The 27,177-nt window shown below is 45.8% G+C and overlaps 1 protein-coding gene across 2 annotated transcripts in view; it reads right to left on the bottom strand.

Annotated features, from left to right (window-relative positions):
* Nucleotides 1-25,626, bottom strand: part of LOC147425545 (AUGMIN subunit 6-like) — a 29,090-nt gene extending 3,464 nt beyond the window's left edge. The window contains exons 1-8 of one of the 2 annotated variants that reach the window (XM_086500141.1): nucleotides 24,887-25,626; nucleotides 24,740-24,796; nucleotides 24,568-24,662; nucleotides 6,596-6,752; nucleotides 6,235-6,360; nucleotides 5,993-6,155; nucleotides 5,859-5,919; nucleotides 5,370-5,673 (exon numbers count right to left, since the gene is read on the bottom strand). In XM_086500141.1, coding sequence (XP_086356267.1) covers nucleotides 5,370-5,673; nucleotides 5,859-5,919; nucleotides 5,993-6,155; nucleotides 6,235-6,360; nucleotides 6,596-6,752; nucleotides 24,568-24,662; nucleotides 24,740-24,796; nucleotides 24,887-25,165 — 1,242 coding nt within the window. In that variant the 5' untranslated portion in view covers nucleotides 25,166-25,626. The remainder of the gene's footprint in view (nucleotides 1-5,369; nucleotides 5,674-5,858; nucleotides 5,920-5,992; nucleotides 6,156-6,234; nucleotides 6,361-6,595; nucleotides 6,753-24,567; nucleotides 24,663-24,739; nucleotides 24,797-24,886) is intronic. The other variant, XM_086500142.1, reaches the window with a different exon arrangement.
* Nucleotides 25,627-27,177: the final 1,551 nt, after the last annotated feature.

The raw sequence follows: 27,177 nt of genomic DNA on the forward strand, positions 1-27,177 counted from the left end.
TACTCCACAGTGTCCTGACCATATACGAGTGTAGGTGCCGATCTCTTGACCCACTGTGGTGTGGTGTTAAACACCATAACCTTGGTTTTACCAAGGTTCACAGACAATCCACTATCCTCTGCAAAGCTGTGCAATGCATCCAATTGTCTCTGCATGCCCTCTAGTGACTCTTATATCAACACAATATCATCAGCATATAATAATAAAGGGATCCATGTCCCTGCTAGCTGAGCGCCTCTGTCGCCCTCTCTGTCAATGTAGTCAGAGACCTCATCTACATACATACCAAAAAGTGTAGGGGACAAAGGACACCCCAGTTTCACTCCAATAGTGGAATGAACAATGTCAGAAATTCCCTCAAGAGTTCCTATCTGGCCAGTCACTGAGCCGTATAAAGCCATGATCCCCCATGATCTCTGTGGGTACTCCCAACTTCAGTAGCCTGCGCATCAATCTGGCCCTCGGCACTGTGTCAAATGCTTTGCGGAAGTCCACAAAGCAACAATACATCCGTCTCCCATGTGCCCGACCCTCCTCAATAATGGCTATGAGTGTAAGAATATGGTCCAAAGTGGAGAAACCCCTCCTGAATCCAGCCTGTCCTACTGCTCATATCCCCTCATTTTCTGCCCATTTACTCGGTTGCTGTTCAAGAATGGATGCATACAACCGTGCCAATGTGTGCCCTATCATAATAGTACGGTAGTTCCCTGGCACCGTGGGGTCCCGTGCCTTGAAGAGAGGTACAATAGTAGATAATCTCCAAGACTCGGGTAGTCCCTCACACATGACACGGTTAAACAACCGCGCAAGAACCTCTGACAGTAAATCTCTAGCATGTATCAAATGCTATGCCACCAAACCATCATGATCATATGCTCTCCTAGTCCTCATCCTCTCAATGGCGTTCTTCACCATCTCAATGGTAAAGAAGGTACTAGTGGCTAGACATGGCTCTAGAGGGTCTGGTAATGGTGGTTGCCCAGGTATTGTATATAATGATGCTGCATACTGACCCCAAATCTCGGGAGAAGTAATCACTGGAGGAGGTGAGTGCTCATGGAAGAGACGCCAGGCCTCACCTGAATCTCAACTCAAAAAGAGCTAATACAAATCACGTTCCATCTGGGCTAAAAAGGCTCGCTTCTTCCGTCGCACTAAACGCCAAAGGCCAATCCGAGACTGTCTATATGTAATGACTCCAAGTATAAGCTCTCTCTCAATCTTAACTCTCGTCTCTCTGCACTCCTCATCATACCAACTATTCTGAGGCATGTTCCCAGAACGTCTTCTCTGATCTGGTTGAGTGTGTGGGTATGTCTCTGCTGCTGCCCCATGCAAGATCTCTGTCAATAGAGTGGTGATCTCCTCCAGAATTCAGTGCTAACTGGCCTGACCAGTCCCAGACTGACCGACCCAAACTCCCGCTGTGAGAAACCTATTCGGCCGCAGCCGTTTCACACTGGCCATGCAATGTCCACTTGCACCTTTTTAAGGGTTCCGGGGAAAACAAGTAAAAATAAAATAAATAAAAATATCTAGTACTTATTTACGGAAGGCAACAGGAAAAATACACCTCCTGGTGAAAGAGGAGATCGGTTCATGCTCACACGTTCGGTCAGACAAGGCTGCCCTCTTGCCCCCTTCCTCTTTGTGTTCTATGTTGAGGCGATGAGCAAATTTTTTGTTTCACAACAGGTTGGTTTACATGGCTTAGAGCTTCCTATAGCTCCTAGATTCTGAGTTTGCAGACGACTCAGCTTTGTACTTGGAGGGCCACGAGGCCAACCTACACAGGTGTGAGCAAGCTCTTGAGACCTTTTGTTGTGCATCAAGCGCACTGATCAACTGGAGGAAGACAGTGGCTTTCTCGATTGGCAATGCTCCTATGCCTGATTGGATGCTAAAAGTGAGGGTTTCAGATGGATCCCCCAAGGGACTGCAGTTCGTTACTTGGGCTGTCAAGTTGGCTTGGACTTGTCTCCTGAGCAGGAAGGGGGAGGGTCGGAAAAAGCTCCTAGTGGGGAAAATTCTTCTTCACCACCCTATGCTCATCACCTCCATGCGAAGTATCCATTCCGATTCGGGTGATGACCATCCACTGGAGTCTTGGGTTCTCAAGTTCACGAGGAACTTGGGTTTTTGTGGGTCTTGGTTCTTTGGTTCTTGGGTTCTTGAGGTTCTTGAGTTCTTGAGGTTCTTGAGGGTCTTGAGGTTCTTCTTTAGCTTGTAATCTGTGTTAGCGAAGGATCTTCTCTTCACCCGAGCTATACTCTTCCCTGCGGGCGCACCCCTTGGCGGCCTTGCACTAACACCAAGGTTGCTTTTTCCCACCTCACGTTGATTGGCCGGCCGCTAAGTGCACGGTCTGCTCGCAATGAGTGAGAAGAGAGCAAGGGGAGGCAGGACAAGCCCTTCTTTCTTGGGTTTCTTGTCACTCTTCAAAAACACGATTAGGAATAGACACACCCAAGAGATCTTGGGTTACGTGTGACCGCAACATGCGAAAAAAATTATGTGGTTCTTGTGGCTCTTTCCTTGAGTGATACAGAACATTGCCAAAGCTCTGATACCAATGTAAGGTGCAGCGGAAGTGAATGTTGAACTTTGCTCAAGATGAGTGCTCCGAATTGTGCTCAAGGTTCCTTTTTACTTACGGAAGGGAGAGCCTTCCGTTCCTTTAATGAGAGAGTGCAAGTGATCACAAACAAAGTGGATAAACACTGTGAATGAAGGTGCATGAGACTGAGAGAGAGAGAGAGAGAAGAATACGACACCAGAATGTTGTCAAAACCCTCCTCCGAAGGCCCGACTCTCTATGGCGAGGGCGGTCTACTATTCATTGCACAAATCTCTACAATGCTTGGACTTGCCGACGATGTCGACGGCGATGAGGACGACGATGGGACGAGCTGAAATCTGAAAATGCTAAGGGCTGAAATCTGCAAATCTTTATCTGCTGAATTCTGACTCTATGTCGATAACGACGATGCAACAACGACGCGCTGAAAACGCAGATGCTGAAATCTGCATTTTCCGGGCTGAATTTGCAAACTACGCGGGATCTGACCGTGCGCCGAGGATCTGTTGCGGGAAGGTGAGATCTGCGAGGTTTGGGACTTCTTCTGTGATGTCTGACTGCTGAAAACTGAAAACGCTGATGCTTCTAGGCGGTGAATCTACAAAACACTATGCTGATGCAAAAACGCTAGGGCTGATTTCTGTCATGCTGTGGAATTCCGCTAACGCTAGGGCTGATCTGCTGTCTTATGCCAAAACCCTAGGGAGTCTGCTGTCCTGTTGTCGCAAGGTGGTCTCTGCAATGCAAAACGCTGGAAGGTCTGCAAGGCTGAAAACGCTAGGCTTGGTCCTTGGCTGACCACGCTAGGTTTACCACCGGTAAGGGGTCTTGTTGAGAAGGTGCCTGTTGAACGCGAAGTCCCTGCTGCCTCTTCTGCCCAAAAGTGCTAGCGCTAGGTTTCTTTATATACTTGCTCTGCTAATTTGCCCTACCCAGTTCCCAACAAAAGTCACTTAAAAATAATAAGTGAAAGATGTCAAAAATAGGGAAAATAGGTCTATGCACTGTAAAAATGCTCCTGATGGGTTCTGATGGAAATCTGATGATCATGTTGTGTGCAACCCGAGGATATGCATCTATTCTAAGTGTCTGGACATGCAAGGTCTGTGAACAGACTCACAAAAGTGCCAGAACACTTCCTAATCTAGGCTGACTGAACTGAACTGAACCCATGTCATGAAGTAGCTTGTCCACGTACAAGTAGGGTTAGATGTGCACGTGACAATTAGTGCTCCAATCACAAGGCATATACCATGTTGAAGTGCAAGGTTGAACATGTCACACATCCGATCATGTGTAAAATCTCTCATCCCTTTCATCATTTCCGGCTTGATACCTTTGCGAGTGGCCAACTTTTCGAGTCCATCGCACACATCCTCAATAGTAGAGACCATGGCCTCTACCAATGTCTTGAGCACAAAGTCTATCCTTAGAAATTCTTTAATCTCTTATCTAAACTCAAGAGACTACGACTCTCTGATCTGTGAATCTAGTCCCAATCTCAAGGTATAGCAACCCTTCGGGCTGATCTTCCTCTCGATATTCCAGGAATATCCCTAGAGCATAGTGCAAGGGAGTAAGTGCTTGGCCACTTGAGATGTGGAATAGGTCCTAGGGATATTCCGTCTCTAATGCTCTACGCATCCTTCAATGACACATCCGAAAGAAGCCCTCACTAGATCTAGTTAATACATATTTCATTTTAAAATTATGGTTATTAAGCTATAGCTAATGTAGCAACATCCCTCTCAGTTAAAAACAATTGTCCTCAACTTTAGTGGTTGAACTTAACTGCCCAGCTTATATAATGATTCAAAACTTAACTAACTATTAATCTTTAAAGCCTGGGCTTAACTATCGAGTTACCTTAACAATTGGAAACTAGTCTTGTTGATCTACTTTAGTAGAAGAAACCCCCATCTTTCCTCCGATTCCTACTTCACTCAAAGACTTGGCAATTCAGTCCCATAGACTGATCATTCTCACAGTCACATACGTGACTCCATATTCGATCCATCAAGCAAATCCTTATCCATCAATATTTTTGCTCATTTCTGTCTCCTTGATCTTGAGAACCCTCTCCTGCCTCGCCTCATCGGCCATGTCTAAATCTTGTACCACTAATCTCATCCTTTGTCAAAAGGATGGGTGGAAAAAGAAAATTTCCATCTTGCCAAAATTGGCTGACCATATAAAGAATCTCTTTGACAATTTCTCTGTCTTAGGCAGCTAATGATGCCTTATAAAATTGTAGGCAAAAAAAAATTAACCATAGGATCCTTTGAGCTGACTGGCTATATCTGTCCTCATAATGTTTGGCCTATCTTACACTCGCCTACATAATGCCAAAAGTCATTAAGAAAGAACATGCCAAATACTTGTGTCGATCTTTGACCTGCCTATGGAGAAGCATATGCTTTGTCCAAAACTTGCTACCTTAGTGGCCTACCCACATAGTTGGCGCATTGATCATAAAGCGACCATGATTAACTCAGAAAAGGAGAACTTTCTTCTTGTGTTGAAACTGCTCTCAGAAAAGAGGGTTAGATCTACAAGACACGTCTCAGAGAGATATTCTTATTCCAGAACATAGTTGCACGCGAGGGCTTCTGGAGAGAGCACCTGGTGCTACGTTTGGACTACCAAATTCATTGAAATTCCCTCACTAGAGTCTGGAATGAATCAAGAAACTTATAAAAACCAGCACGTTCAACTTTTACATAGTACAGACAAGTATCTAGCAAAGTCCAAACTAAGTATATGCTATAAACCTTTTCAAAACACATACCAAACGAAGAGCCTGCTTATGCAAGGTTTGCAATGAATGTGTCCACCGCCGCAAAATTTCAGCTACATCTAGGGGAGCGGATGCCTTTGTAGGTCTCTCGTCGCCCCTAGGGCGACTCTCTTCATGGCCTTCAAATACACTGCGAACCACAGCAGACTGTACAAGGTCCTTTGGTGCTACGGTATGATTATTGTCATTCTGACTGGCGGAGGCTTCCTCAGTTGCCAAAGATCCAAGTTCGTTCAAAGAAGCACTAGAGCTTCTTTCCATAGCTGCCCTTAGTGCAGGTCCAGACACACGATATCTATATTTATACAGCACAACACGAAAAAGAAACTCAACTCAGATTACATATCGCTCCTGGAATTCAGACAAAGCCATGAAAGCTGAACATTAGAATTTGTGCAATAGCACCAGTATAAGACACTCCTTAACATTGCAGAAGCCCTCTTAAAGACACACTATCTCTATGGGATTAAAAATGCTTACCTATGCTCACGATGAGCTATGAGATCTTCAATAGGACCAGAAGCCAGTTTTTCATGCTGAGCTGCAGACAGCATGAACAAAAGTTATTATGAGATTTGGTCCAATCATCGATGTCTGGATGTGAATATCATTACCTGTTTGATTCATAAGGGACTCCCAAAGAAGAGAGGCCCTGCTTACTGAGAGCGGTTTTCGCTCTTGAGGTGCATTTTCAGAGCCACTTTGTGATTCCCTAACCAAGCTCTCTTTATGATTCCTGGCATCTTGTACTTTGTCCAGCTCTTGGTTTAAGTACGCCTAACAATCAAGCTTTCTAGATGTCACAAAGACCTCTAGTGCAGCCTTCAGTTCCTACTTAGACATAAGCTGCCATTACCTCTTCGGCACAAAGCGCCCTATATTCTGCAGTCATATCATGAGCAAGGGTTGACCATAAACCTTGCCTGCGTACAGCTGCAGAGGCACTATCAAGAAATCGTCTGCGTTCAACTGCAATCCTAGCCTGCCAACAGTTCGAAATCATTATCACAGTCGGCAGCACACAAGAACAGCTAAATGATGTTTGAGTCTCTCAACCAACAAAAACTTCACAACATAAGTTCCAAAGATCAAGCCAATTTTCAAGACACTCTTCTCAAGCTACCACCCAGGAGAGACAAGCAAAAACACCATACTGCTCAATGAACCAATAGTCTGAGGATAAAAGTAAATTGGCCCTTTCACTAGTTCAAATCTACCTTTGTGACAGTAAGCAATGCAGAAGCATGATTACTTTGTGCAACAACTTCTGTAAGAGAGGGTGGCAGAGGATTTGATAAAACATCCCCAGGAAAACTGCGTTTATGGACTTCACGCAGAGCATGGGCTGACAATTGCCATAAAAGCTCAACAAACCTGCACACAAATGAGACTATTAGAGTGAATCAATTTGCACGATGATGAAAATTTGTTGTCAAATTGTAAAGGATTGGTGTGCTTTACAGAGACTCGAAGTGAATAAGATCAAGGACAACCACCACAGAAACTACAAGCACCAAAGAACTACAATGACCATTTAAAAGATGAAGAAATCAAGGAGTAATCAGTGTAAAGGAAAGGAAGGCCCTCACAGGAACCAAGACTACAAAGAGAGAGCCTACAACAAGCCTTCTTTCAAAGACATAATAAGATTATACAGACTTGAACTAGAAAAGAGATCTCTGGCACAAAAAACTAAACATTCTCAGATGGGTTGCACACAAGCTAAGATCACCACCAAAACATTGTACAGTGTATTTTTTAGCAGCAAATCTACAGAGGCATAAAAGCATTTTCATGCCAACCACCCCTTGTCGCTATCGCTGATCTTAACAGCCATCACATTGATGTCGATGACGACGACGACAATGGCTGAACTCTGAAAATGCTAAGATCTACTGCTGTGAATCTGCTACTGTTGCGAGGCAAGGGCTGATATGTTGTTGTCCATGCCTGCAAGGGCCGAAAAATGCAAAATGTTGACTGTCTAAAGGCTGAAACAGAAAATGCTGGCTGATTTGGGCTGAAACTGAAAACACTAGATGATCTGCTGCGATGAGGAGAAACCGGTGAGGATCTTCTACCGGATGGAAGCGAAAAGAGAACACATAAAGACGGTGACGAAAATACACGATACCGTCACGAATGAGAGACTCGGACAATGCATACTGACTAATCATGTGATCAAGAGATACTTCCTGAATGGATTCTTTGGATCTCGACTCGAGAGCCAAGACCGATCGTATCTGCAATGAGGTTATAGCTTTACTAGAAACATAATCATCCAAACCACCAAAGTTGCTCACAAGACTCGAACCATCTAGCTTGATGGTCACCCCAAGGTGTACTTAGTACAGACTAGAGCAACGTGAAGGCTTGATGATCCTTAAGAAAACTCACATCTCTATCATGCAAAAAATGTGTGTCGTGCTTTGGAGAAGACATGACAACAAGAGAGTTCTTTTCATGCAATGACTCATGCTTTTCTAGACTGTGGGACTGTGTATTGAGAGAAACTATGATATTGAGTGTTTTATCCTCTTTCGAAACATGGGAGTGAGAGACTAGAGGAAAAAACGGAATATTCTTATCACAGCGAAGGACCATGGGAGGTGCTCCTTCAATTGTGAGAGACAGAGTGTTTTCTTTTAAACCAATGCGTGGATTATAACCTTTAAACCACTTAATGCCAAAAATCTAATCACATCCTTCGAGAGGAGAAACAATAAATCTACGACAAAAACCCACATTTTGAACTAACATTGTCACATTCGGGACATTCATGCGTGAAAGAAGAGTACATGCCAAGAGCAAAACCAGAGATCACAATGGGATCTATGGGAAGAGCTTCTAAACGTGCACGCTTCACGAGAGAGTCACTAATCATATCATGCATACTACCCGAATCAAACAAGATCACAATGCGTGTACTATTCACATGTGCATAACACTGCATGAGAGACTCATCTACATGATCATGAGAAACTCAAGACACATTAGTGTTCTCACTAAGTGCATTCACAGATTATGTGGATTCTGTGGGTTCTTTTGTGGATTCTTTAGGTGCTCTCTTAGGACAATCTCGTTTAATGTGACCTTTAGTGTGACATTGAAAACATCTTTCGTCCCGTGCATATTCGGCTCGTTCTTCAAGAGTTAACCTACCTCCTAAAATTTCTTGAGCAGACTTTTCATCAGGTGCTAACTGACGGGTTTCCTGAGTTTTAACCTTTCCTTTGTCATCATTGTGAGAACTTGTGCTTGAGGTGTAGAAGAAGACTGAGAAGGAGAATTACCGTCGATCCCTGCATGAGCTCGTTGCTGCCCTCACCCACTTCCCCTGCGCACGCACTACACCCCCCCCCCCTCTCTCGCCATCGCTCTCCCCCTCAACCTCCCTCGCGTTGTCCTGCCCTGCCCAGCCCGTTGCCTGCTATAAGCACCAGCACGCAATCAACCAGCCCGCCCCAGCCTCGCATTTCCGCTCTCTCCGCATACCCCCCCCCCCCCCCCCCCTTCCTACTCGGCTGATTTCGTCAGCACCTTCGACGTGCTTGGTCCAGCAAAGGGCCACCTTCCGTCAACGTCACTTCGCCCCTTCTCCATGGCAACAGACACTGATGGAGGCTCATGCTCCACCTCAAGGGACTCTCAGGAAGCCCCCTCGCCCGACCCTGCAGAGCCCACCATCCGACTTGCTCTTTCGCCGACAAAACAAGCAAGCCTCGCAACAGAGGTAGAACGTCTTTGGGCAACTTCCGTCATCTGCAAGATTCTCGACACCAGACCCAGTAGAGGAGAGGTGCATGATCTTCTCCAAGCCCGCCTCCTCGCAAAGGTGGGCAAGATCTTGGATGTTCAGTTCCTCGGACGCAGCTACTATCAGATAGATTTTGAGACCTCTGAGATGGCGTCCAAGGTCATCGCAATGAGCCCCTTCGCCATCCGAGCAGTTCGAGCCCACTTTCAACAGTGGAGGCATGGTTTCGATCCAGCTACAGATGTTCTGGTAGAGGAGGCAGACCTTCCCATCTCCGTCTGCTTTCCCGGTTTGAGGAGGGAGTACCTGCCACTCTTGTCTAGGATAGGCTCAAACATTGGGAGTGTCCTGGAGACACCTCGCACGGCAGCCTCTGTAGCTGCCAAGGCGGCCGGCATCCCAACAGTAGTGTTCTGGTTCGAGACACCCACTCTCTCCCGAAGGTCATCCTACTACCTCAGGTGAGTGGAGGTTGGTTCCGTCAAAGCGTGGAGTATTCGGGCCTCTTGAATCAGTGTTTCATTTGCAGACAGATGGGCCATTTGGCAAAGGCCTATCCTCGCAGGAGACCTCGACCCACAGCGCATGCGCAGCCTCCCAAGGCCGAGCATGCCCAGCAGCCAGACACACAATATGCACACGCTCGTACCTCGACTGCGACCAGCGATCAGACAACTGACGGTTGGCAACAGATGCCTGGCAGCCGCCAACAAGGGCAGGCTCGCCCCACTGCTCCCCCTGATGGCCGACCTTCTGCAGCTCAGTAGCACTGTGGGTTCCGACTGGGAACTGTTTTGACCCCCTTCAGCAGGACCCGCCTGAGGAGGCCCCATCCACTTCAGTTTCTCCACCTCCACCTCCTCCTCCCTCAGACACTGCCGCTCCGCCTCCCCCGCCAGCTCCCCCTCCCCCACCTCCAACTCCGCCTCTCGTACCCCCTCTCTCCCCGGTGGGGCCCACAGCCTCATCTCCCGACTTCCCCTCCACTCCTCCTCAGACGCAGGGGACTGGACACACGTCTACCGCGAGGCGATCTCTTGGTAGTGCTTTCGCCACGAGCCGTGTGGATCGAGAGGGACATCCCCACCTAAGGCAGCCTTTTTTGGTGCAACGTTCTCCTATTGCGCAGTCCCTAGAGGTTTGACTAGCTTTGACATTCGCAGACACTGGGACTTCTTTGACTACAGCTTCACACGGTTCCTCGGTGACTCTTCTCTTGACCCAGAGGAGGCTTGCTTTCGAATCCACATCCTCTTTCTTGCAGCTAGAGGCATTGAGGCTTTGGACACAGCGGTGGGTTTCTCCTTTCCGCTGTGCGGTAGGGATTCCACAGAGTGGACCCAGCACACAGTTCTTGACTGTTTTAGATTCAGGCTATTGAGTTCTCACACCACACAAGGGACTTAGGGGTGACAGATTTGGTGCAGACACTTTGGCCTCTTGCCAAGTTCAGAGTGACGCCTCTGGATGCAGAAGGTTGCAGGCACATTGCGGTGCATTTGTTTGCCGACACTCAGAACCCTCCTTGTTATGTAATTGTTCATGAGGATTCTTGGACAGAGGATGTAGCCCTTCGGGCTGCACGCTTGGCTTGGGCCTGGGCGGGACAATCACTCCTTTCGCGCTTGTCTAGAGGTCGTTTGGATGCGGATTACTCCCCATCCAAACCGGCCTCAAAGATAGCGAGGTTGGCTGTTGTGGCAGCATCTGTTTTCTCTCACTGACTCTATGAGGATCATCTTGTCACAAAAATACGGAAGCGTAAACTGACGTTTAATTGCACTTCAAATACTCAAGAGAATTAGAGGGAGCGAGAAAACTTGACACTTCATTGGGGACCAGAAGATGGGCTCGTCCCCCCCCCCATAAAGAGAATATCTTTATTACTAAGGGAGAATCTTTACAAGCACAGGAACGGGGCATACGCCCGTCCTCTATTCTTTCTTCTGTTCTGTTCTGACTACTGACTGAGAAAGTGTTTCCACTTTCTTACTGCTTAGGGGATTTCCCCTCTTCTGCGAGACTGGTTGGAAGCTCTCGAAAAGAGAGTATCTTCCGAAACAGCTCATCGGAAGCTCTCACAGAGGAGAGTCCATCTTCCGTTATGTGTTGCCTTCATGCTCATTCATTCATGCCTCGAACACAAAAGAGAAACAAGCAAAATGCACACGCACATGCTTGCTGTAATTTTCTGCACATAACCTGAAATTCTTACCTGTGCACACCCCTACGCCGAAACAGAGGTCTTCTTCACGATGGAATCGCGCCAAACTTGATGTAGACTTAGGATAAGGAGAGAGAAGAGAATTTCTATGGCTGATCTGCTGAAAACAACCCTAATCTAGGTGATTAGGGGCTGAAAACAGAGAATTTCAGCAGCCGCACTGTGCTAAGAGAGCGTCTACGGCACCTTCTCGCGATGAAACTTCACCAGAAGGTGTCTATGACTGTCAGATCCCTTGTTCTTGACAATGGGAGCACAAGGCTACCACATATGTCGCAAGGGGCTACTCTCAAGCTTCAATGGAGGGCTCCACCGCGTAGAGCACGCTCACATTAGGGGGGGTAGGTGCACTGCCAGCCCTGAAAATGGGGGAGGGGGGACTCCTAAATAGCCATCAGGGAGAGGGGGCGCTAGGAAGAGAGAGAGGGTAAGAGTGAGTGAGAGAGAGTTAGTTTGCATTGGTAAGTGTGCCACTTGGCACACTTACTTTAAAAACTTAAAAACCATTCAACTTTTGACTTTAAAAACTTCTAGCTCATTAAAAAAAATGTGCAACTAACTAACAACTGCTACCAATGATTCTTTTATGAGAACACCAAAGGTCTGCCGGCGCAATGCCGCACGGGCAATGCACCGCCTTTACCTGTTCACATTTGTCCGGCCGCCCGCCCGGGCACGGACCGTTAAATTTAATTTCACGAAACTTACCCTAAGGCTTTATTAGCTTTATTAGCCTTAGGGTCACTGTTCTAAGGACCCCGTCTCATTCATGTGCTTGTACTGACGCGCGTATTTTTCCTGAGCCTAAAATCTGAGGCTACTGCTTACCCCTGTCTGAAGACACGATTTCCCAATCACTAGGGCTTCAGAGTAATTTCTGCTAAGGTCCCTCTGAGGTATTCTAGCCCGCATTTAGGCTCACCTGAGGCCTTAGAACTGCTAGGTCTATTCTGGTGTGCACACAACTAATTAGATAATTCTTTTCTCGTAAATAAATTAATTATTTACAAAGTCTGACTTAGTTACATCCCTCTTGGTTCTAAACAGTTGACCTCAACTGTAGAGCGTCAACATAACTGTGCAAGATGTCCGGATAGTCCTTGAGATCAAACTCAGTCATCCACTTTGCATCTAAAGGAGTGTAATTCTTGAACTTGACTAAATACTTTCGATGTAGACTCCCCGACTTGAGTTGTCTCTCCGAGTGGTGTATTATCTGTTCAGGTTGAAGGATTTTCTCAGTCTCTTCGACTTCTGGAGGATCTTCTTGTATTCGCGCCACTGGAGGAGGTCCAACATATGGTCGGAGGAGACTGACATGAAAAGCATTATGGATGCGCCAGTGAGAAGGCAAATCCAATCTGAAAGTCACGTCATTGACTTTATCTGTAATTTTGAAAGGGCCGTAAAATCTATGGGAAAGTTTGACAACTTTCCCTTTGCCGACCCGCTTTTTCAATCTAGCTTTCTCAAACCGAAGCAGGACATATTGTCCTTTTTCAAGATTGAGATTCCTTCTGTGCTTGTCTGCTTTTCTCTTCTGTTGCTCTTGAGTACGAAGAATCGCTTGCTTTACTTGTTGATGGGCAATATCAATATTGCGCACAAATTCATCTGCGGCGAAGATGTTTTCTTTGGTAACCATAATAGGAAGTAGGAGTGGCTTCCCATAAATAATTTTAAAGGGAGCTTTACCAGTTGAGGAATGTATGGTATTATTATACGCAAACTCAACTATTGGTAAGTACTGTTCCCATTCGGATTGTCGTTCCGAAACATAGCACTTGAGGAGATCTAAAACAGTGGCATTAGCGATTTCGCTTTGACCATCTGTTTGAGGATGATAAGCTGATGAAAAATCAAGCTTAGTTCCCAAGTTTTCGAACAATGCCTGCCAAAATAGACTAGTCATGCGGGGATCTCTATCGCTGACAATAGTCTTTGGCAATCCATGGTGTTTAAAAATCTGAGCTAGAAATATTATAGCCATGTGATCAGCTTTGATCGTCTTTTTTACTGGAAGAAAATGTGCTTGCTTACTGAACCTGTCTACTATAGTCCAGATTGCATCATTTCCATTCTTGGATCTAGGAAGATCCGTAATAAAATCCATGGCAATACTTTCCCATGGCGTGTTAGGCACAGGGAGCGGCTGAAGCTTGCCATAAACTTTATGTCTGTCATATTTCACTTTTTGGCATACTAAACACTCACGTACATGTTTTTCAATGTCCGCACGGAGTGTTGGCCAAAAGAAATACCTTTCGAGGGCACTAGTGGTGGAAGCAATTCCCCGATGCCCGGCATAAGGAGAATTATGTGCTTCATCCATCACCTTTTGTCGTAAGGGCTGAGCTATGCATATTGCTTGTTGACGATAGAGTGTATTATCCCGGATACAATAAGGTGGCTTTGAATGACCAGCTTGAAGATCTGCCCAAATTGTGGCGAAGTCTGGATCTTGAGGATACATCTCGCTGAGAGATTCTAGTTCCTCATGATAAATTGTTGTTAGTGCATTGATCTTTGGACGCCTGGAGAGAGCATCTGCAACTGCATTCTTCGTTCCAGAAGTGTGTAAAATCTGAAAATGAAACATTGAAAGAAAGTTGGCCCATCTCATCTGCTTTTCTGATAACTTTCTCTGTGTGAGAAAGTAGCGAAGACTTTGATGATCTGTCTTGATAATAAAATCAGCTCCTAATAGATAGTGTTTCCAAATGGAAAGAGCATGAATTACTGCCATTAGCTCTTTTCGTATATGGAGGCATGCAACTCTGCATCTTTAAGGCGCCGACTTTCATAGGCTATCGCGTGACCCTCTTGGTTCAAAACTGCTCCTACACAATCTCCAGATGCATCGCAGTATACCTCGAAAGGTTTGCGAAGATCAGGGACAGTGAGAACAGGTCCGTGACTGAGTAGATACTTAAGCTTTTCAAAAGCTTGTTTTTGTCCAGACCCCCAATGGAATGGAATCCGCTTCTTTGTCAGGTCATGGAGGGGACCTGCTATCGCGGCAAAAGCTCGAATGAAACGCCGATAATAAGAACAGAGGCCAAGGAAACTTCGTACATCATGTACCGTAGTTGGCGTAGGCCATTCTACAACTGCTTGGATCTTATCAGGGTCCATTCTCACCTGGTTGTGAGATACTATATGGCCCAAATAGTGGATTTCTTTTAGAAAGAACTCACTCTTCTTAGCATTCACAAATAATTTGTGTTTGCGTAATTCTTCAAACACTAAGGCAAGATGCTTATAGTGTTCGTCTTCCGTCTCTGAGAAGATTAAGACGTCATCAAAGAAAACGCCAGTAAAGCTTCTGTATGAGTGGAAGATTCTATCCATCATTCTGTTGAATGTAGCTGGTGCATTAGTGAGTCCAAAAGGCATCACTAAGAATTCATACAACCCGAAGGTTGTTCTAAATGAAGTCTTATGCACATCCTGAGGAGCTATGCGGATTTGATGATAACCGCTCTTCAAGTCTATACGACTAAAGACACTAGCTCCTTGTAACTTATCAAGAATGTCGTCAATCCGAGGGATTGGAAATCGATTCTTGATTGTGATCTTGTTTAGAGATCTATAGTCTATGCACATGCGGAATGTGCCATCCTTTTTCTGTACTAGCAAGACAGGTGAACAATATGGAGAAGTACTAGGCCTTATTAAGCCCTTCTCCAAAAGTTCGTTAACCTGCTTGAGAATTTCCTCTTGCTGCATTAGACTAACTCGATAAGGGGGCTGATTTGGAGGAGAACTCCCTGGGATCAAATCAATTGTATGATCCTCAGGTCGCGAAGGTGGGAGTTCATTTGGAAGTTCATCTGCAAAACAATCTTTATATCTTTCTATTAACTTAAGTCTTTTTTGCTCTAAAGAGGAAGAAAGTTGTGAAACAGACACATCTCTCTCTCTTGCAAAAATCAAGTACGCTGGAACACACTTTTTCATTTCTTTCTTGATGGCAATGTGATTGGCGATAGGAATACGCCAATCTCCTGCATCTGCAAGTACAAGATACTCCTTTCCTTTATGAGCAAAAGATAAGGTTTTCTGAACATAGTCAGGAATGGGATGCATCTTGTAGTGCCAAGGCATTCCCAAGATAACATCGCATCCTTCAAGTGAAGCTAGTAAGAAAGACTCTTGATCCTTGTAGTCGTCGACCTTTAGATTCAACTTCCCTATGATTGGAGTAGAGTTTGAGTTTTGCCCTTTGAAAGCAGATTGCGCTTGAATAGAGACTCCAAAACGATTGGGCTGCAAGTTCAGGTCGTCAGCTAGCTTGGTAGAGATGAAGTTGTCTGTACTACCAGGGTCAAACAAAATAAGAGCCCGCTGGTTGTTGATACTACCCCATGCTTTGAGAAGAGCTCTTTCTTTTCCATCCTTGGTTGTATTTCCCTGTACATCTGGGACTGCATTGGAAGAGGGTGGTTGTGGAGGTTTGGTAGGACAGTCACCCTTCATATGACCAACTTGTCCGCACTTGAAGCATCTTCCTTCACTAATGTATGTTCGCAACTCAGCAGGAGAGAAATATCTCCCTTTCTTGGGCTGATTTGGCTTTGCTTCTGCTTCGGAGGCGGTTCTTTTCTTCTTTTGAGAAGAAGTAGAAGAGGTAGGCTGCTCATGGAGAGCCTTCTGCTTAGCATGGTAAGTGCTTTGCTCCATCTTCCTGGGAGTACCCTTGTCATGTATTCCATCAACTATGCGGGCTGATTCCATAAGTATCTGCAAGTTACCTCGAGGGTAAAGCTTCATAGCCTTTTGCAAGGCTTCATGCAAACCTGCTTCAAACTTGCGCATCTTCTCCGAATCGTCAATCTTCTTGAATGGAGTGACTTTCAAGAGAACGTCCCAAAACCTATCCACATAGCGTGGAACACTTTCGTTCTTTGACTGTGAAAGTCGATCCCATTCTTTCTTTACCTCTTCCTCATAGTCTGGAGGAAGGAACTGTGCGTAGAACTTCTTGAAAGCGGTCCAGTATTGGGGTTTGCGATCTTCTAGGATAAGGGTTAACCACCAATTGCTGGCGGTGCCTTTCAGGTACAAACTAACATGGCGAAGCTTGGATCTTTCTTTAAAATTCCCTTCAGCAAATGCAACTTCAAATTGGCGGATGAAAGCCAAAGCTTTGTCATTATCACGCCGTCCATTGTAGGTGTCGAATTTCACATCTTTATCTCCCGACTTGAATGTTTTCTGCCTGTGGTGCTTCTTCTTATGGTGCTCCTTCTTTCAATGCTTAGACTCCTTGGGGACAGGAGTCCTTTCCCTTGAATGTACTTCTTGTTGCAACGGATCGTCGAGAAACATGTCTTCCGGAGAAACTATGTCTTCCAGATCCTTCATGAAAGAGAACTGAGGGGAATCAGGGGGATCCTGCTCTTGAACTTTTGGATTAAACCGCACATGACGTTCTGGAGATTTCTTCTGCCTCTCGTGCATGCGGGAAGTTCCAATCAAAGGATCTTTTCTTGGTTGTGGCGCCTTTGGGTTCTGCGGGATTTCTCCCGACCCCATCGGCATTTTCTCATTCCCTTTTTCAAGAGTATGGAGAATCTTTTGGACTTCTGGATGGGAGAGAGCTTTCTGCAACTCTTCCACCTGCTGTTGAAGGAGAGAGAACTCTTATCTCGCGTCCTCCCATTTCTGCAGTCTGCCAAGAGTCGTCAATCCCTTCAGGAAGAGAGAGAGGACCTTGCTCTGATACCACTGTCACAAAAATACGGAAGCGTAAACTGACGTTTAATTGCACTTCAAATACTCAAGAGAATTAGAGGGAGCGAGAAAACTTGACACTTCATTGGGGACCAGAAGATGGGCTCGTCCCCCCCCATAACGAGAATATCTTTATTACTAAGGGAGAATCTTTACAAGCACAGGAACGGGGCATACGCCCGTCCTCTATTCTTTCTTCTGTTTTGTTCTGACTACTGACTGAGAAAGTGTTTCCACTTTCTTACTGCTTAGGGGATTTCCCCTCTTCTGCGAGACTGGTTGGAAGCTCTCGAAAAGAGAGTCTATCTTCCGAAACAGCTCATCGGAAGCTCTCACAGAGGAGAGTCCATCTTCCGTTATGTGTTGCCTTCATGCTCATTCATTTATGCCTCGAACACAAAAGAGAAACAAGCAAAATGCACACGCACATGCTTGCTGTAATTTTCTGCACATAACCTGAAATTCTTACCTGTGCACACCCCTACGCCGAAACAGAGGTCTTCTTCGCGATGGAATCGCGCCAAACTTGATGTAGACTTAGGATAAGGAGAGAGAAGAGAATTTCTATGGATGATCTGCTGAAAACAGCCCTAATCTAGGTGATTAGGGGCTGAAAACAGAGAATTTCAGCAGCCGTACTCTGCTAAGAGAGCGTCTACGGCAGCTTCTCGCAATGAAACTTCACCAGAAGGTGTCTATGACTGTGAGATCCCTTGTTCTTGACAATGGGAGCACAAGGCTACCACATATGTCACAAGGGGCTGCTCTCAAGCTTCAATGGAGGGCTCCACCGCGTAGAGCACGCTCACATTAGGGGGGGTAGGTGCACTGCCAGCCCTGAAAATGGGGGAGGGGGGGCTCCTAAATAGCCATCAGGGAGAGGGGGCGCTAGGAAGAGAGAGAGGGTAAGAGTGAGAGTGAGAGAGAGTTAGTTTGCATTGGTAAGTGTGCCACTTGGCACACTTACTTTAAAAACTTAAAAACCATTCAACTTTTGACTTTAAAAACTTCTAGCTCATTAAAAAAAATGTGCAACTAACTAACAACCGCTACCAATGATTCTTTTATGAGAACACCAAAGGTCTGCCGGCGCAATGCCGCACGGACACTGCACCGCCTTTACCTGTTCACACTTGTCCGGCCGCCCGCCCGGGCACGGACCGTTAAATTTAATTTCACGAAACTTACCCTAAGGCTTTATTAGCTTTATTAGCCTTAGGGTCACTGTTCTAAGGACCCCATCTCATTCATGTGCTTGTACTGACGCGCGTATTTTTCCTGAGCCTAAAATCTGAGGCTATTGCTTACCCCTTTCTGAAGACCCGATTTCCCAATCACTAGGGCTTCAGGGTAATTTCTGCTAAGGTCCCTCTGAGGTGTTCTAGCCCGCATTTAGGCTCACCTGAGGCCTTAGAACTGCTAGGTCTATTCTGGTGTGCACACAACTAATTAGATAATTCTTTTCTCGTAAATAAATTAATTATTTACAAAGTCTGACTTAGTTACACATCTCATGGAATGTGCAGGGATTAGGAGGGCCCCAGTTTCAGCGTCAGTAGGGTCGGCTGCGTCAAGAGCTTCAAAGATGCCTCGTAGGTGGTGAGATTGACATTCTTATGCTACAGGAGCATCATCTTTGTGAGAGCCGCATTAGACGATGTGGTCAGATTTTGCGTGGTCACTATGAGATGTTTTGGTCAGCTGCATTTGGACTTGCAGGCATCCAAGGAGGGGTATGTATGACTATTGCGGATTCTTTGCAAGCAAGCCATTGTGGGCAGAGGGATTATTGTGCCAGGCAGGGCTCAGTGGATTACTATGCAGGTTCACGTTGCCTCGTGGGCTTCCTAAACATCTATGCGCCCAATGTGGCGAGTGCACGTGCAGAGTTTTGGTCTCATATTGTTGAGTCTTTGCCGCAGGCAGAGCAATGGTGCATTGGGGGTGACTTCAACATGTTGGAGGACCCCTCTCACACGATTGGAGGTAACCATACTACTGTGCATGGAGTTGAGTTGGCAGCTTGGGAGAGGTTTTGTATGACTGCAGGTTTCAGATGTGTGGCAGCATTCTAGCTTTGTGAGGCCTCCAGACAGCCTGGGCTTCTCTCGTTCGGACCACAGAGTGGAAGGACTGAATCTATCTCGGATAGATCACTACTACACTAGTGACCACTTCTATGACTTGGGTGGGACAGTTTGTATTCTAGTTGTTTGTATTCTGGCTGGGACTTCTTTTTCGGACCATTCACCAGTGATCCTCACAGTGACAGATAGACAAAGGAGGGGGAGCACGATGCTATGTATCCCTGATAGGGCTGGACTCTGCGCTCACAGAGAGAGTGGTGGCTCTTTGGACAGAGGCTTAGCCATGCAGGACTCTCCTGCTCACAGAGTGGCCTCTGGACTTGCTCAGCTTAGTCGGCTATTTCTTCAGGAGTCCATGACCCGCCTGGCTGCAGCGAGAGAGGAGCAGCGTCTCCGACGGGGCGTTGCTTCCTTGTAGAGGATGCGGAGCAACATCCAAACAGTCCTTGGTTGGAGGAGCAATTGCAACAGGCTCGTCGGGAGCTTGCCAGCACAGAGGAGAGGCGCCATGAGTTTGCTTTCCATCGACAGGCATCTCAGTGGACCCAGAGTTTTTACTTCAGCGGCTTAGTGCTAGGGTGCCCCAAGTTGGAGGCCCCAGCGACCTTCGACCAGATGGATCTTCACACAGATGCGCAGAGTTGGCATGAGCAAGAGACTAGGAGCAACTGCGGAGAGGCTTGGAGCAGCATCAGCCTACTTGCACAGAGGAGCGCCTCAGACAGCCCCTTGTTTGGAACCCCATGGTTAGCACTCAAAGAGGCCACTTGGTTGGTAGTAGGCCTCATGTTTCTTGGGGTCCGATAGCAGAGGGTCCAGCACGCACTTTAGTTGACTGGCTACAGTTCTCAGGCTTGTCAAAGGAGCTTCAAAGCATCCAGCTACATGGCATGAGAGGGGTGCAGAGCATGCGTCAAGACATCAGAGAGGCAGTACAAGCTGAGTGGCTCACACCTCTCGAGTCAGCAGCGCCCAGATGGATGGGGACCTTCACACGACTGGAAGTTTCTATCGCAGTTCGGGCTTGCTCAGAGACTGTACCCTCCCTGTTTTTCGAGCTACATGGTGAGGGTCGTTTACACCGAGTTTCATTAGAGGCACCACAGGTGGCAGAGTGTTGTTTTCATAGGATCCGAGTTGTGGGCATCTGTGGAAGGAGTTGTGTCATAGATCCTGACCCAGCAGCTCTTGAGACTGGCCACTGGAGGTTGTGAGCTTGGGAGAGTTGTCCACTGGCACGAGTGCAGTGGACTCATTAGAGGCACCACAGGTGGCAGAGTGTTGTTTTCATAGGATCCGAGTTGTGGGCATCTGTGGAAGGAGTTGTGTCATAGATCCTGACCCAGTAGCTCTTGAGACTGGCCACTGGAGGTTGTGAGCTTGGGAGAGTTGTCCACTGGCACGAGTGCAGTGGATAGAAGTCGCCAAGGAAGCAAAAGAGAAAGAACCAACAGTCATCCCCACTCCCCCAATCATCAACATGACCCTACTGGAAGAGCAAAGGAGGAAGGCTAGAGCTTTACATGTACGAGTCACTGGTCTAAGAGACCGTAATGATGTGGAGGGGGATATCAAAGAGCTTCTAATTATGATGGGTAGTGAGGCCACTCACACAAAGGCATGGAGAGTGGGGAAGAAGAGAGAAGGAAATGGGGAGACTTCCAAGGAGAGAGCATTGATCTTTAGCGTCCCCTCCATTGAAGCAAAGAAGGATTTCTTGAAGAAGTGTCCTACACTAAAGAAGACAGGGATATTCCTTGGAGACGACCTCACACTCTCACAGCTTGCTCATATGCAAGAAGTTATGTTTGAGATAAGGACAGCTCGAGAGAAAGGGAAATTGGCCTACTATAGAGACGGACGAGTGGTTATTATGGAGAGGCGCTCCGCATAACGGTGTGAGACCGATGGGACCACACTCAGTTGCTACTTGGAATTGTAATGGATCTCTACGCCTTGATGTGGGTGCTTTTGAGGATAGTTTTACATGGAGAAACATCTTCTTCTATTCTGAGACACATCAGGCCCCTGGGCAGTCTATGCCACATGTTAGCGGATACAAATGGGAGACAACTTGCAGACAGGAAACTCGATCAGAGCATAGAGGACGAGGCTCAGGGGGAGTGGCAGTCTTATTCAGGGAGGAGTTGCAACCATTGATACATATAGCCCGCAGGGATGAGCAGTCTAGGTACATATGGGTGAGACTGAGGGCAGAGACAAGCAGATACCTCTACATTGCTATTTGTTAGATTCTTCATCTCCAGATGCTTCGCACACTGTCTACAGGCTCCTCACCACTCACGTGCATTGGCCTTTGGTTGTGGGTTGGCCACCCGTACACCTGCTTGACAGGGATCTCAGGCACACTTAGGGTTGTTCAGCACATCTCCCACTTTAGACCTGTTTTGGTCACATATTCCCCCATTTATATTGGAGGGTCATATTTTTAGGTCATTGGGCTATATTGAGGATTATTGCCCGACAAGCCCCTATTCTCCTATATATAGGAGGGGGGGCACCCTCTTTCTCATTGTATTGTCTCACACCATGTAGCCATATGGAGTTATTGGGCTGCCAGTCTTTCCACCATCTGTCTCCTGTCATGTCTCTTCTCTCTCTCTCGTGCCATTGTCTCTTTCTCTCTCTCAGCTGCACACTATGACATGGTATCAGAGCATGGTATCTGCTTGATCTACCATCGTCCTAAGCACGAAGGATAAGATTTTTGAAGCGGATGAGTATACGCGCGACTTAGACACGGCTTTTGCCAAGGTCCACGAGGCTTTGCAAAAATCTCAAGAACGACAGAAAAAGGTAGCGGATCGCTATCGTCGCGATTTGAAATTGAAGGAGGATGATTGGGTGCTCTTACGTTTTGAGAAGGCACGCCTGAGAAAGAAGAAGGGAAAGGAAAGGCTTTTTCCAAAGCTTAGTATGCGATACTATGGACCTTTCCAGATTTCTAAAAAGATCAATGATGTCTCCTTCCGACTGAAACTGCCTGACAATTGGAGGATTCACAATGCATTCCATGTGAGTCTCTTGAAACCTTTTAAAGGTGATGTGCCTAATGATGGGGAGCTTGATGAGCAACCCGAAGTGGAAGAAAACGAGGAGATCCTTGTTCCTGAACAGATTTTGGCACATAAGGACACAAAGAATAAAGATAAAGTCCAAAGGCGGTTCTTGGTTAAGTTCAAGAACTATCCTGCATTGGATGCGAAGTGGATGGAGGAGGAGGACCTAGCAGATACTCAGATTGTGAAACTTTACCTCAAAGCTTTTGATTTAGCATAGTCTATTCCAAATGGAACCCAGAATTCAACTTGGCCGGAGATCTGGTGCAATGGGATGCACAAGAGGGGAATTACTCCGCTCCTTTGTCAACAGATGCCTTGATTTTTGTACTAGAGTCACTGATGTCTCTTTGAGCTTCAGGGATACTGAGAGCTGACAATATTCTACTGTATGACTTTATGAAATGGAATTCCTGAATATGAAACTGATTTGTTCTTGACTTGTTTGTAAGTGCACGAACTGATAGACGAAATGACTGCAGCATTTTGGTCTAATTGATCTCGAATAGACGGTTGCAATAGGGGTTAGTCAATCGGACAGCTATGAGGTTCCGATTGGATCTAGATGCGATTGCTAGCTCCATTGCCGATAAATCATGGTCTAAGATCCGAATGAATGTTGAATGTCATGTGATGTCGAGTGATGTCCTGTGATGTCGTGTGATGTGACTGTCGATTGGTACATGTACTAGATATGTGTTCCTAGTGCGTAGGTACTAACAGTCAATGTCTGCTAAGACGGTTTATGGCCTCTGTTTGTTTCGCAGGCGTAATAGAGGGCGATTACAATGCTTTCAAGAGGGGGGTATGTCCCAAACTGGTGACGTGGCTACCCAGTGCACTCACACACACCTTGGGTGCACCCACAGTTGGTTGGCTGCTACGGACAGAATGCTGACGTGGCATGCTGGCCGTACGACAGCCCGAAAATTGCGGAAAGCTGACAAGTGGCCTGCTGTACGGAATCCCCGCGTTTTGCAGCACTTTTTCGCGGGCGATGACATGGCAACGCTGGCAGCCTTTGGGCGATGCTTTTTTGGCTACGCTGGAAGCTTTTGGCATTGCTTTATTTCATACATTAAGCAAGAGAGAGGAACTTTTCTGCTTTATTAAAGCTTGAGAGAGAAAAGTTGAAAATTGCTTTATTTTCTTTAAGCTTTTGATTTTCAGCTTTTAGGACAGTTTTTGGGGCTCTGCTTTTGGCATCCCTTGTATCTTTAAATACGTGGGTAGGCCACTCACAACTCAGAGCATCTGGACGCAGAGTCTTGAGTTTGAGCCCCTGCCCGCACTCTTGTACTTTGAACTCAGATTAATAGAAAAAGAAATACCGAAAGGGGCGCCAATCTTTGGGGCCAATATCTCTAGGCACGGAACTCCGCCGAGCCAGTGTCGAATAAATTTGTGAACTGTGAACTGTTTTGAAGTAGTTATTTGGTGCTGTCGCAGTAGATTCTTGACTTGGAGTGTCCAAATCTGTTACATGCACCAACTAACTTTAAAGATGGAGGCCAGAGCTTTAAGTTTAATATTCTTTCAGAGCCTCGAGATACAAATGATCTAAGAGGTCATATGTGACAAGCCGATAACGTGGCAGAACCAAGGGCGGCAACAGATGCAACACAACCTTATGCAACAGCAGATTTGCCAGCCCAAAGTCTTGCATGGCAGCCCACAATTTGCGCCGCAAATTGCAGCATGATTTGCATTAAAGCGTCAAAAATACACTGACATAGTAGTCAACGTATGGACCAGTGCTACCGTGGCTAATCTTTTACACAGGGCGAGCATTTGGGCACCAGTTAATAATATCCGATGATTTTAAGTACTTTTAAGCACTGTGAATAGCAGATGATTTTTACAGTTGCTTTCAGGGGCCAAAGTACCTATAAATTTGCAGCCTTAGTACCGGTGGAAAACAGATTATGCGTGTGGTCATACAGCACAGTTGTAAGCTAACTCTTCCAATAAAAATAAAAAAACACTGCCAGAAACACTTGTTTGTGGGGAACTCTGCCTCTTTGGTCCCAACTTCTAGTATTTAAGGTCCAGTAGTTTTCAGTTCTGCTACAGTTTTTGTCACGGTTTTGTGATTGCATGGATCATCCATGCGGCGGCTGATTACATTAAGGCACCCAATTCTTCAAAATATCTTTTCCTTTACAAATGATAATAATTACTGAAACAAACAGCAAGACTTCACTACTTCCAATTCTGGATAGCATGACAGATCATTCTTAACCAATTTCCACGAAGCATTGATGTGTGGCTAACAGATAGCAATTGAAGAAACACCTAAACCAACCTTTGTCCACAGCATGTTGCAAGAGAGGATACTCGAGAATTGCTTCGAGGCAAAGCCCCTTGTGCTTCGAGCTCATTGATAAGATTCTGCACAATCTGCAAGACTCAAGGAACTATTGTAAGGCGCTTAGTACTGCATCATAGATTCAAATTATATATATTGTAAATTGCACCTTTCGAAAATCTCTAGATTGCCCTGCATCAAATATTGGCCACACTCCAGCAAAATCCTACGGAAATAAACAAGACCTATTTATGATCTAGAAAGCCACAAGTAGAAAACTTTTTCAATAGTGATTCAGCAAGACGTAAAAACTCGCCTTTGCAGATTGTGCAGGGCCTCGAAGAGCGCTTAGTAGGAAATGGAGAAGGTTTTCTCCCATACGTGGATTTGAATGGCGAAATAGCCCTGTTCTTAGTGCACCACCTTGGCTAAGTACTGAGGCATCCAACCCCAAGAGAAGACAGTTGGTGTACAATGCAGCTTCCATCTCCATCTCTCTCTCCCTTTCTTTATCTTTCTCTTTATCTTTTTCCTTGTCTTTATCCTTTTCCTTGTCCCTGTCCTTTTCCTTCGATGTGGCAGTCACCGAATCCATGGTTAATTCAAACTAACTGCCGAGCCTCTCAGATCCCAATTGCACGAAAAATTTTCCTGTATGTAGTTTCCATTGTAATTGTTACAAAGAGACCTTATCTGTCAATCCACTCCTGCTTACCCGGATGGAAACCTAACTCTCTACGTGTGCTAGCAGAGTTGTGCCTTCAGAGCCCAAAATGTGGCTCACTGTGTCTCATTGTCGCCACAAACGCGAGCTGTCTGTGATCGTAGCTGTGATCTCACCTTGCAAGAATGCAAAGAAAAGGTAACGAAGGACACATGCTGGATCAAGCAAGCAAATAGATGGTCGGAGGCGGGAGGCCCAGTATCTGAGGGTTAGGCTCGCAGCAGCAAAGCTTCACTGCTCGCAGACGAGCCTCCCACGCTTGCGGAACCTGGACTCACAACTCCATATTTTTGAACTCGCACACAATCGCTTAATAAGTCAGCCTTTTGAGGATGTGGATCTGTTATCAGTAGACTTTCAAATTTCCAATTTGATTCTAATCACTCAGCCTAGATATAAGGCTGTTTTCACACGCGCTGCTAGAACTTGGCTTCTGTATGCGGAGTGCCACCACGCAAAATGCAACAGGCTGTGGGCTAAGAGGCATGGACAAATCAATGGGCAGCAAAGACCTCCCATCCTCGTATGCGTGAAGGTTCACCATTGAACCCTTGCTACACGAAGCAACTAGTTCTACCTCTTCATTTGGTTCCCCAAGGCAGGGCGCCCATCCCAAAAAGGGATGTGCAAACTCGCTTCCGCTATGTAAAGAGGCTAAGTATCATAATTCTATCCCACTTTTGGCATTCATTGAGCCCTAAGTGATGCATCCTCTTGATAAGTCACATCTCTAAATGACATGGAGTGGTTAGGTGCGGTATATGGTTGATGTTAAACATCACCGCACAAGATAGTCTTTAGCGTTAGATTGATGGGTATCGAGATGTTTTTGCATGGTCTCACAATTAGCTAAAAGTATTTGATCATGAGACGTGTTGACACATCACACCTCCTAAAGCCTGAAGGAGTTGAATTAAGGGTGAACAAGAAGTGAATTAAGGGTGGCGTAATTCATCGAAATTCATAACTAAATGGTCGTAGTTATTGCTACATCACCGATTGTTCCTAGGGCCATGATTACCCTAGGTACTATGATTTCTAATTAGAACCAGATAGAACCTTTAAAGGACCCCCCACCACCACCACACAAAAGAATGTATGATAGTGACAAGGCTTTATGAGTAGCGATAAAGTTGGGAAGAGTGCAAATATTCAGGCACAGTCGACTTGGAAAAAACTAGAACTTTAGAGCATTGCACCCCAAGTCTTGAACCCAGAAGCCCCCCCACGTCGGCACTCAATATCGAGATAACGGTCCTGTGAGAGAAGACTCTAGAGGACTTGGCAAGAAAGCCGTTATTTTTATATTGAGCACCTATAATTACAACATATGGGTGGAGATTCACCAATCTTAGCTCATTGAGTTTAGTATCAGGACTTGAAGGTGCCAATCGGAGGCCACGATGATGGAGGTAGCCAAGTTGGTGGCCATACATTGGTATCAGAGCAAGCTCTCCACCTCTGCAAGATGACGACTACAAAGAGTCTCGATTTTTGTGGATGGAGACAACAAGCAAACAAATCCAATGTTTCATATTATTAGTCAATATTCAATCAAGAAAATTGCATCAGTTTTATGCTTTTGTGTGTGCAATACGCATACTTGTATTCAATATTGATATTTATTGGTTTCTTTCTAATAAGCATGGACCTTATGTTTGTATGTGGCTCTACTTGGTTGCATGCTTTTTGAGTTATGGATTACTTCCTAATCCTTTTATAATAAGGTCAGATGATTCCTCAAGAAGTTTGGAATGCACATAATGCATGCATGATTACAAAGCAAAACGATCTTGTTCTCCAACTTGTTATGAATTTTCAAACACGAAAACATCTGGAACAAGCAAAGCATCGATCGCTGTCGGTTACTTAGACATGAAGTC

The sequence above is a fragment of the Adiantum capillus-veneris genome, chromosome 25, assembly GCF_014529385.1.
Source record: "Adiantum capillus-veneris isolate H3 chromosome 25, ASM1452938v2, whole genome shotgun sequence".
In the NCBI taxonomy this organism is placed as follows: domain Eukaryota; kingdom Viridiplantae; phylum Streptophyta; class Polypodiopsida; order Polypodiales; family Pteridaceae; genus Adiantum; species Adiantum capillus-veneris.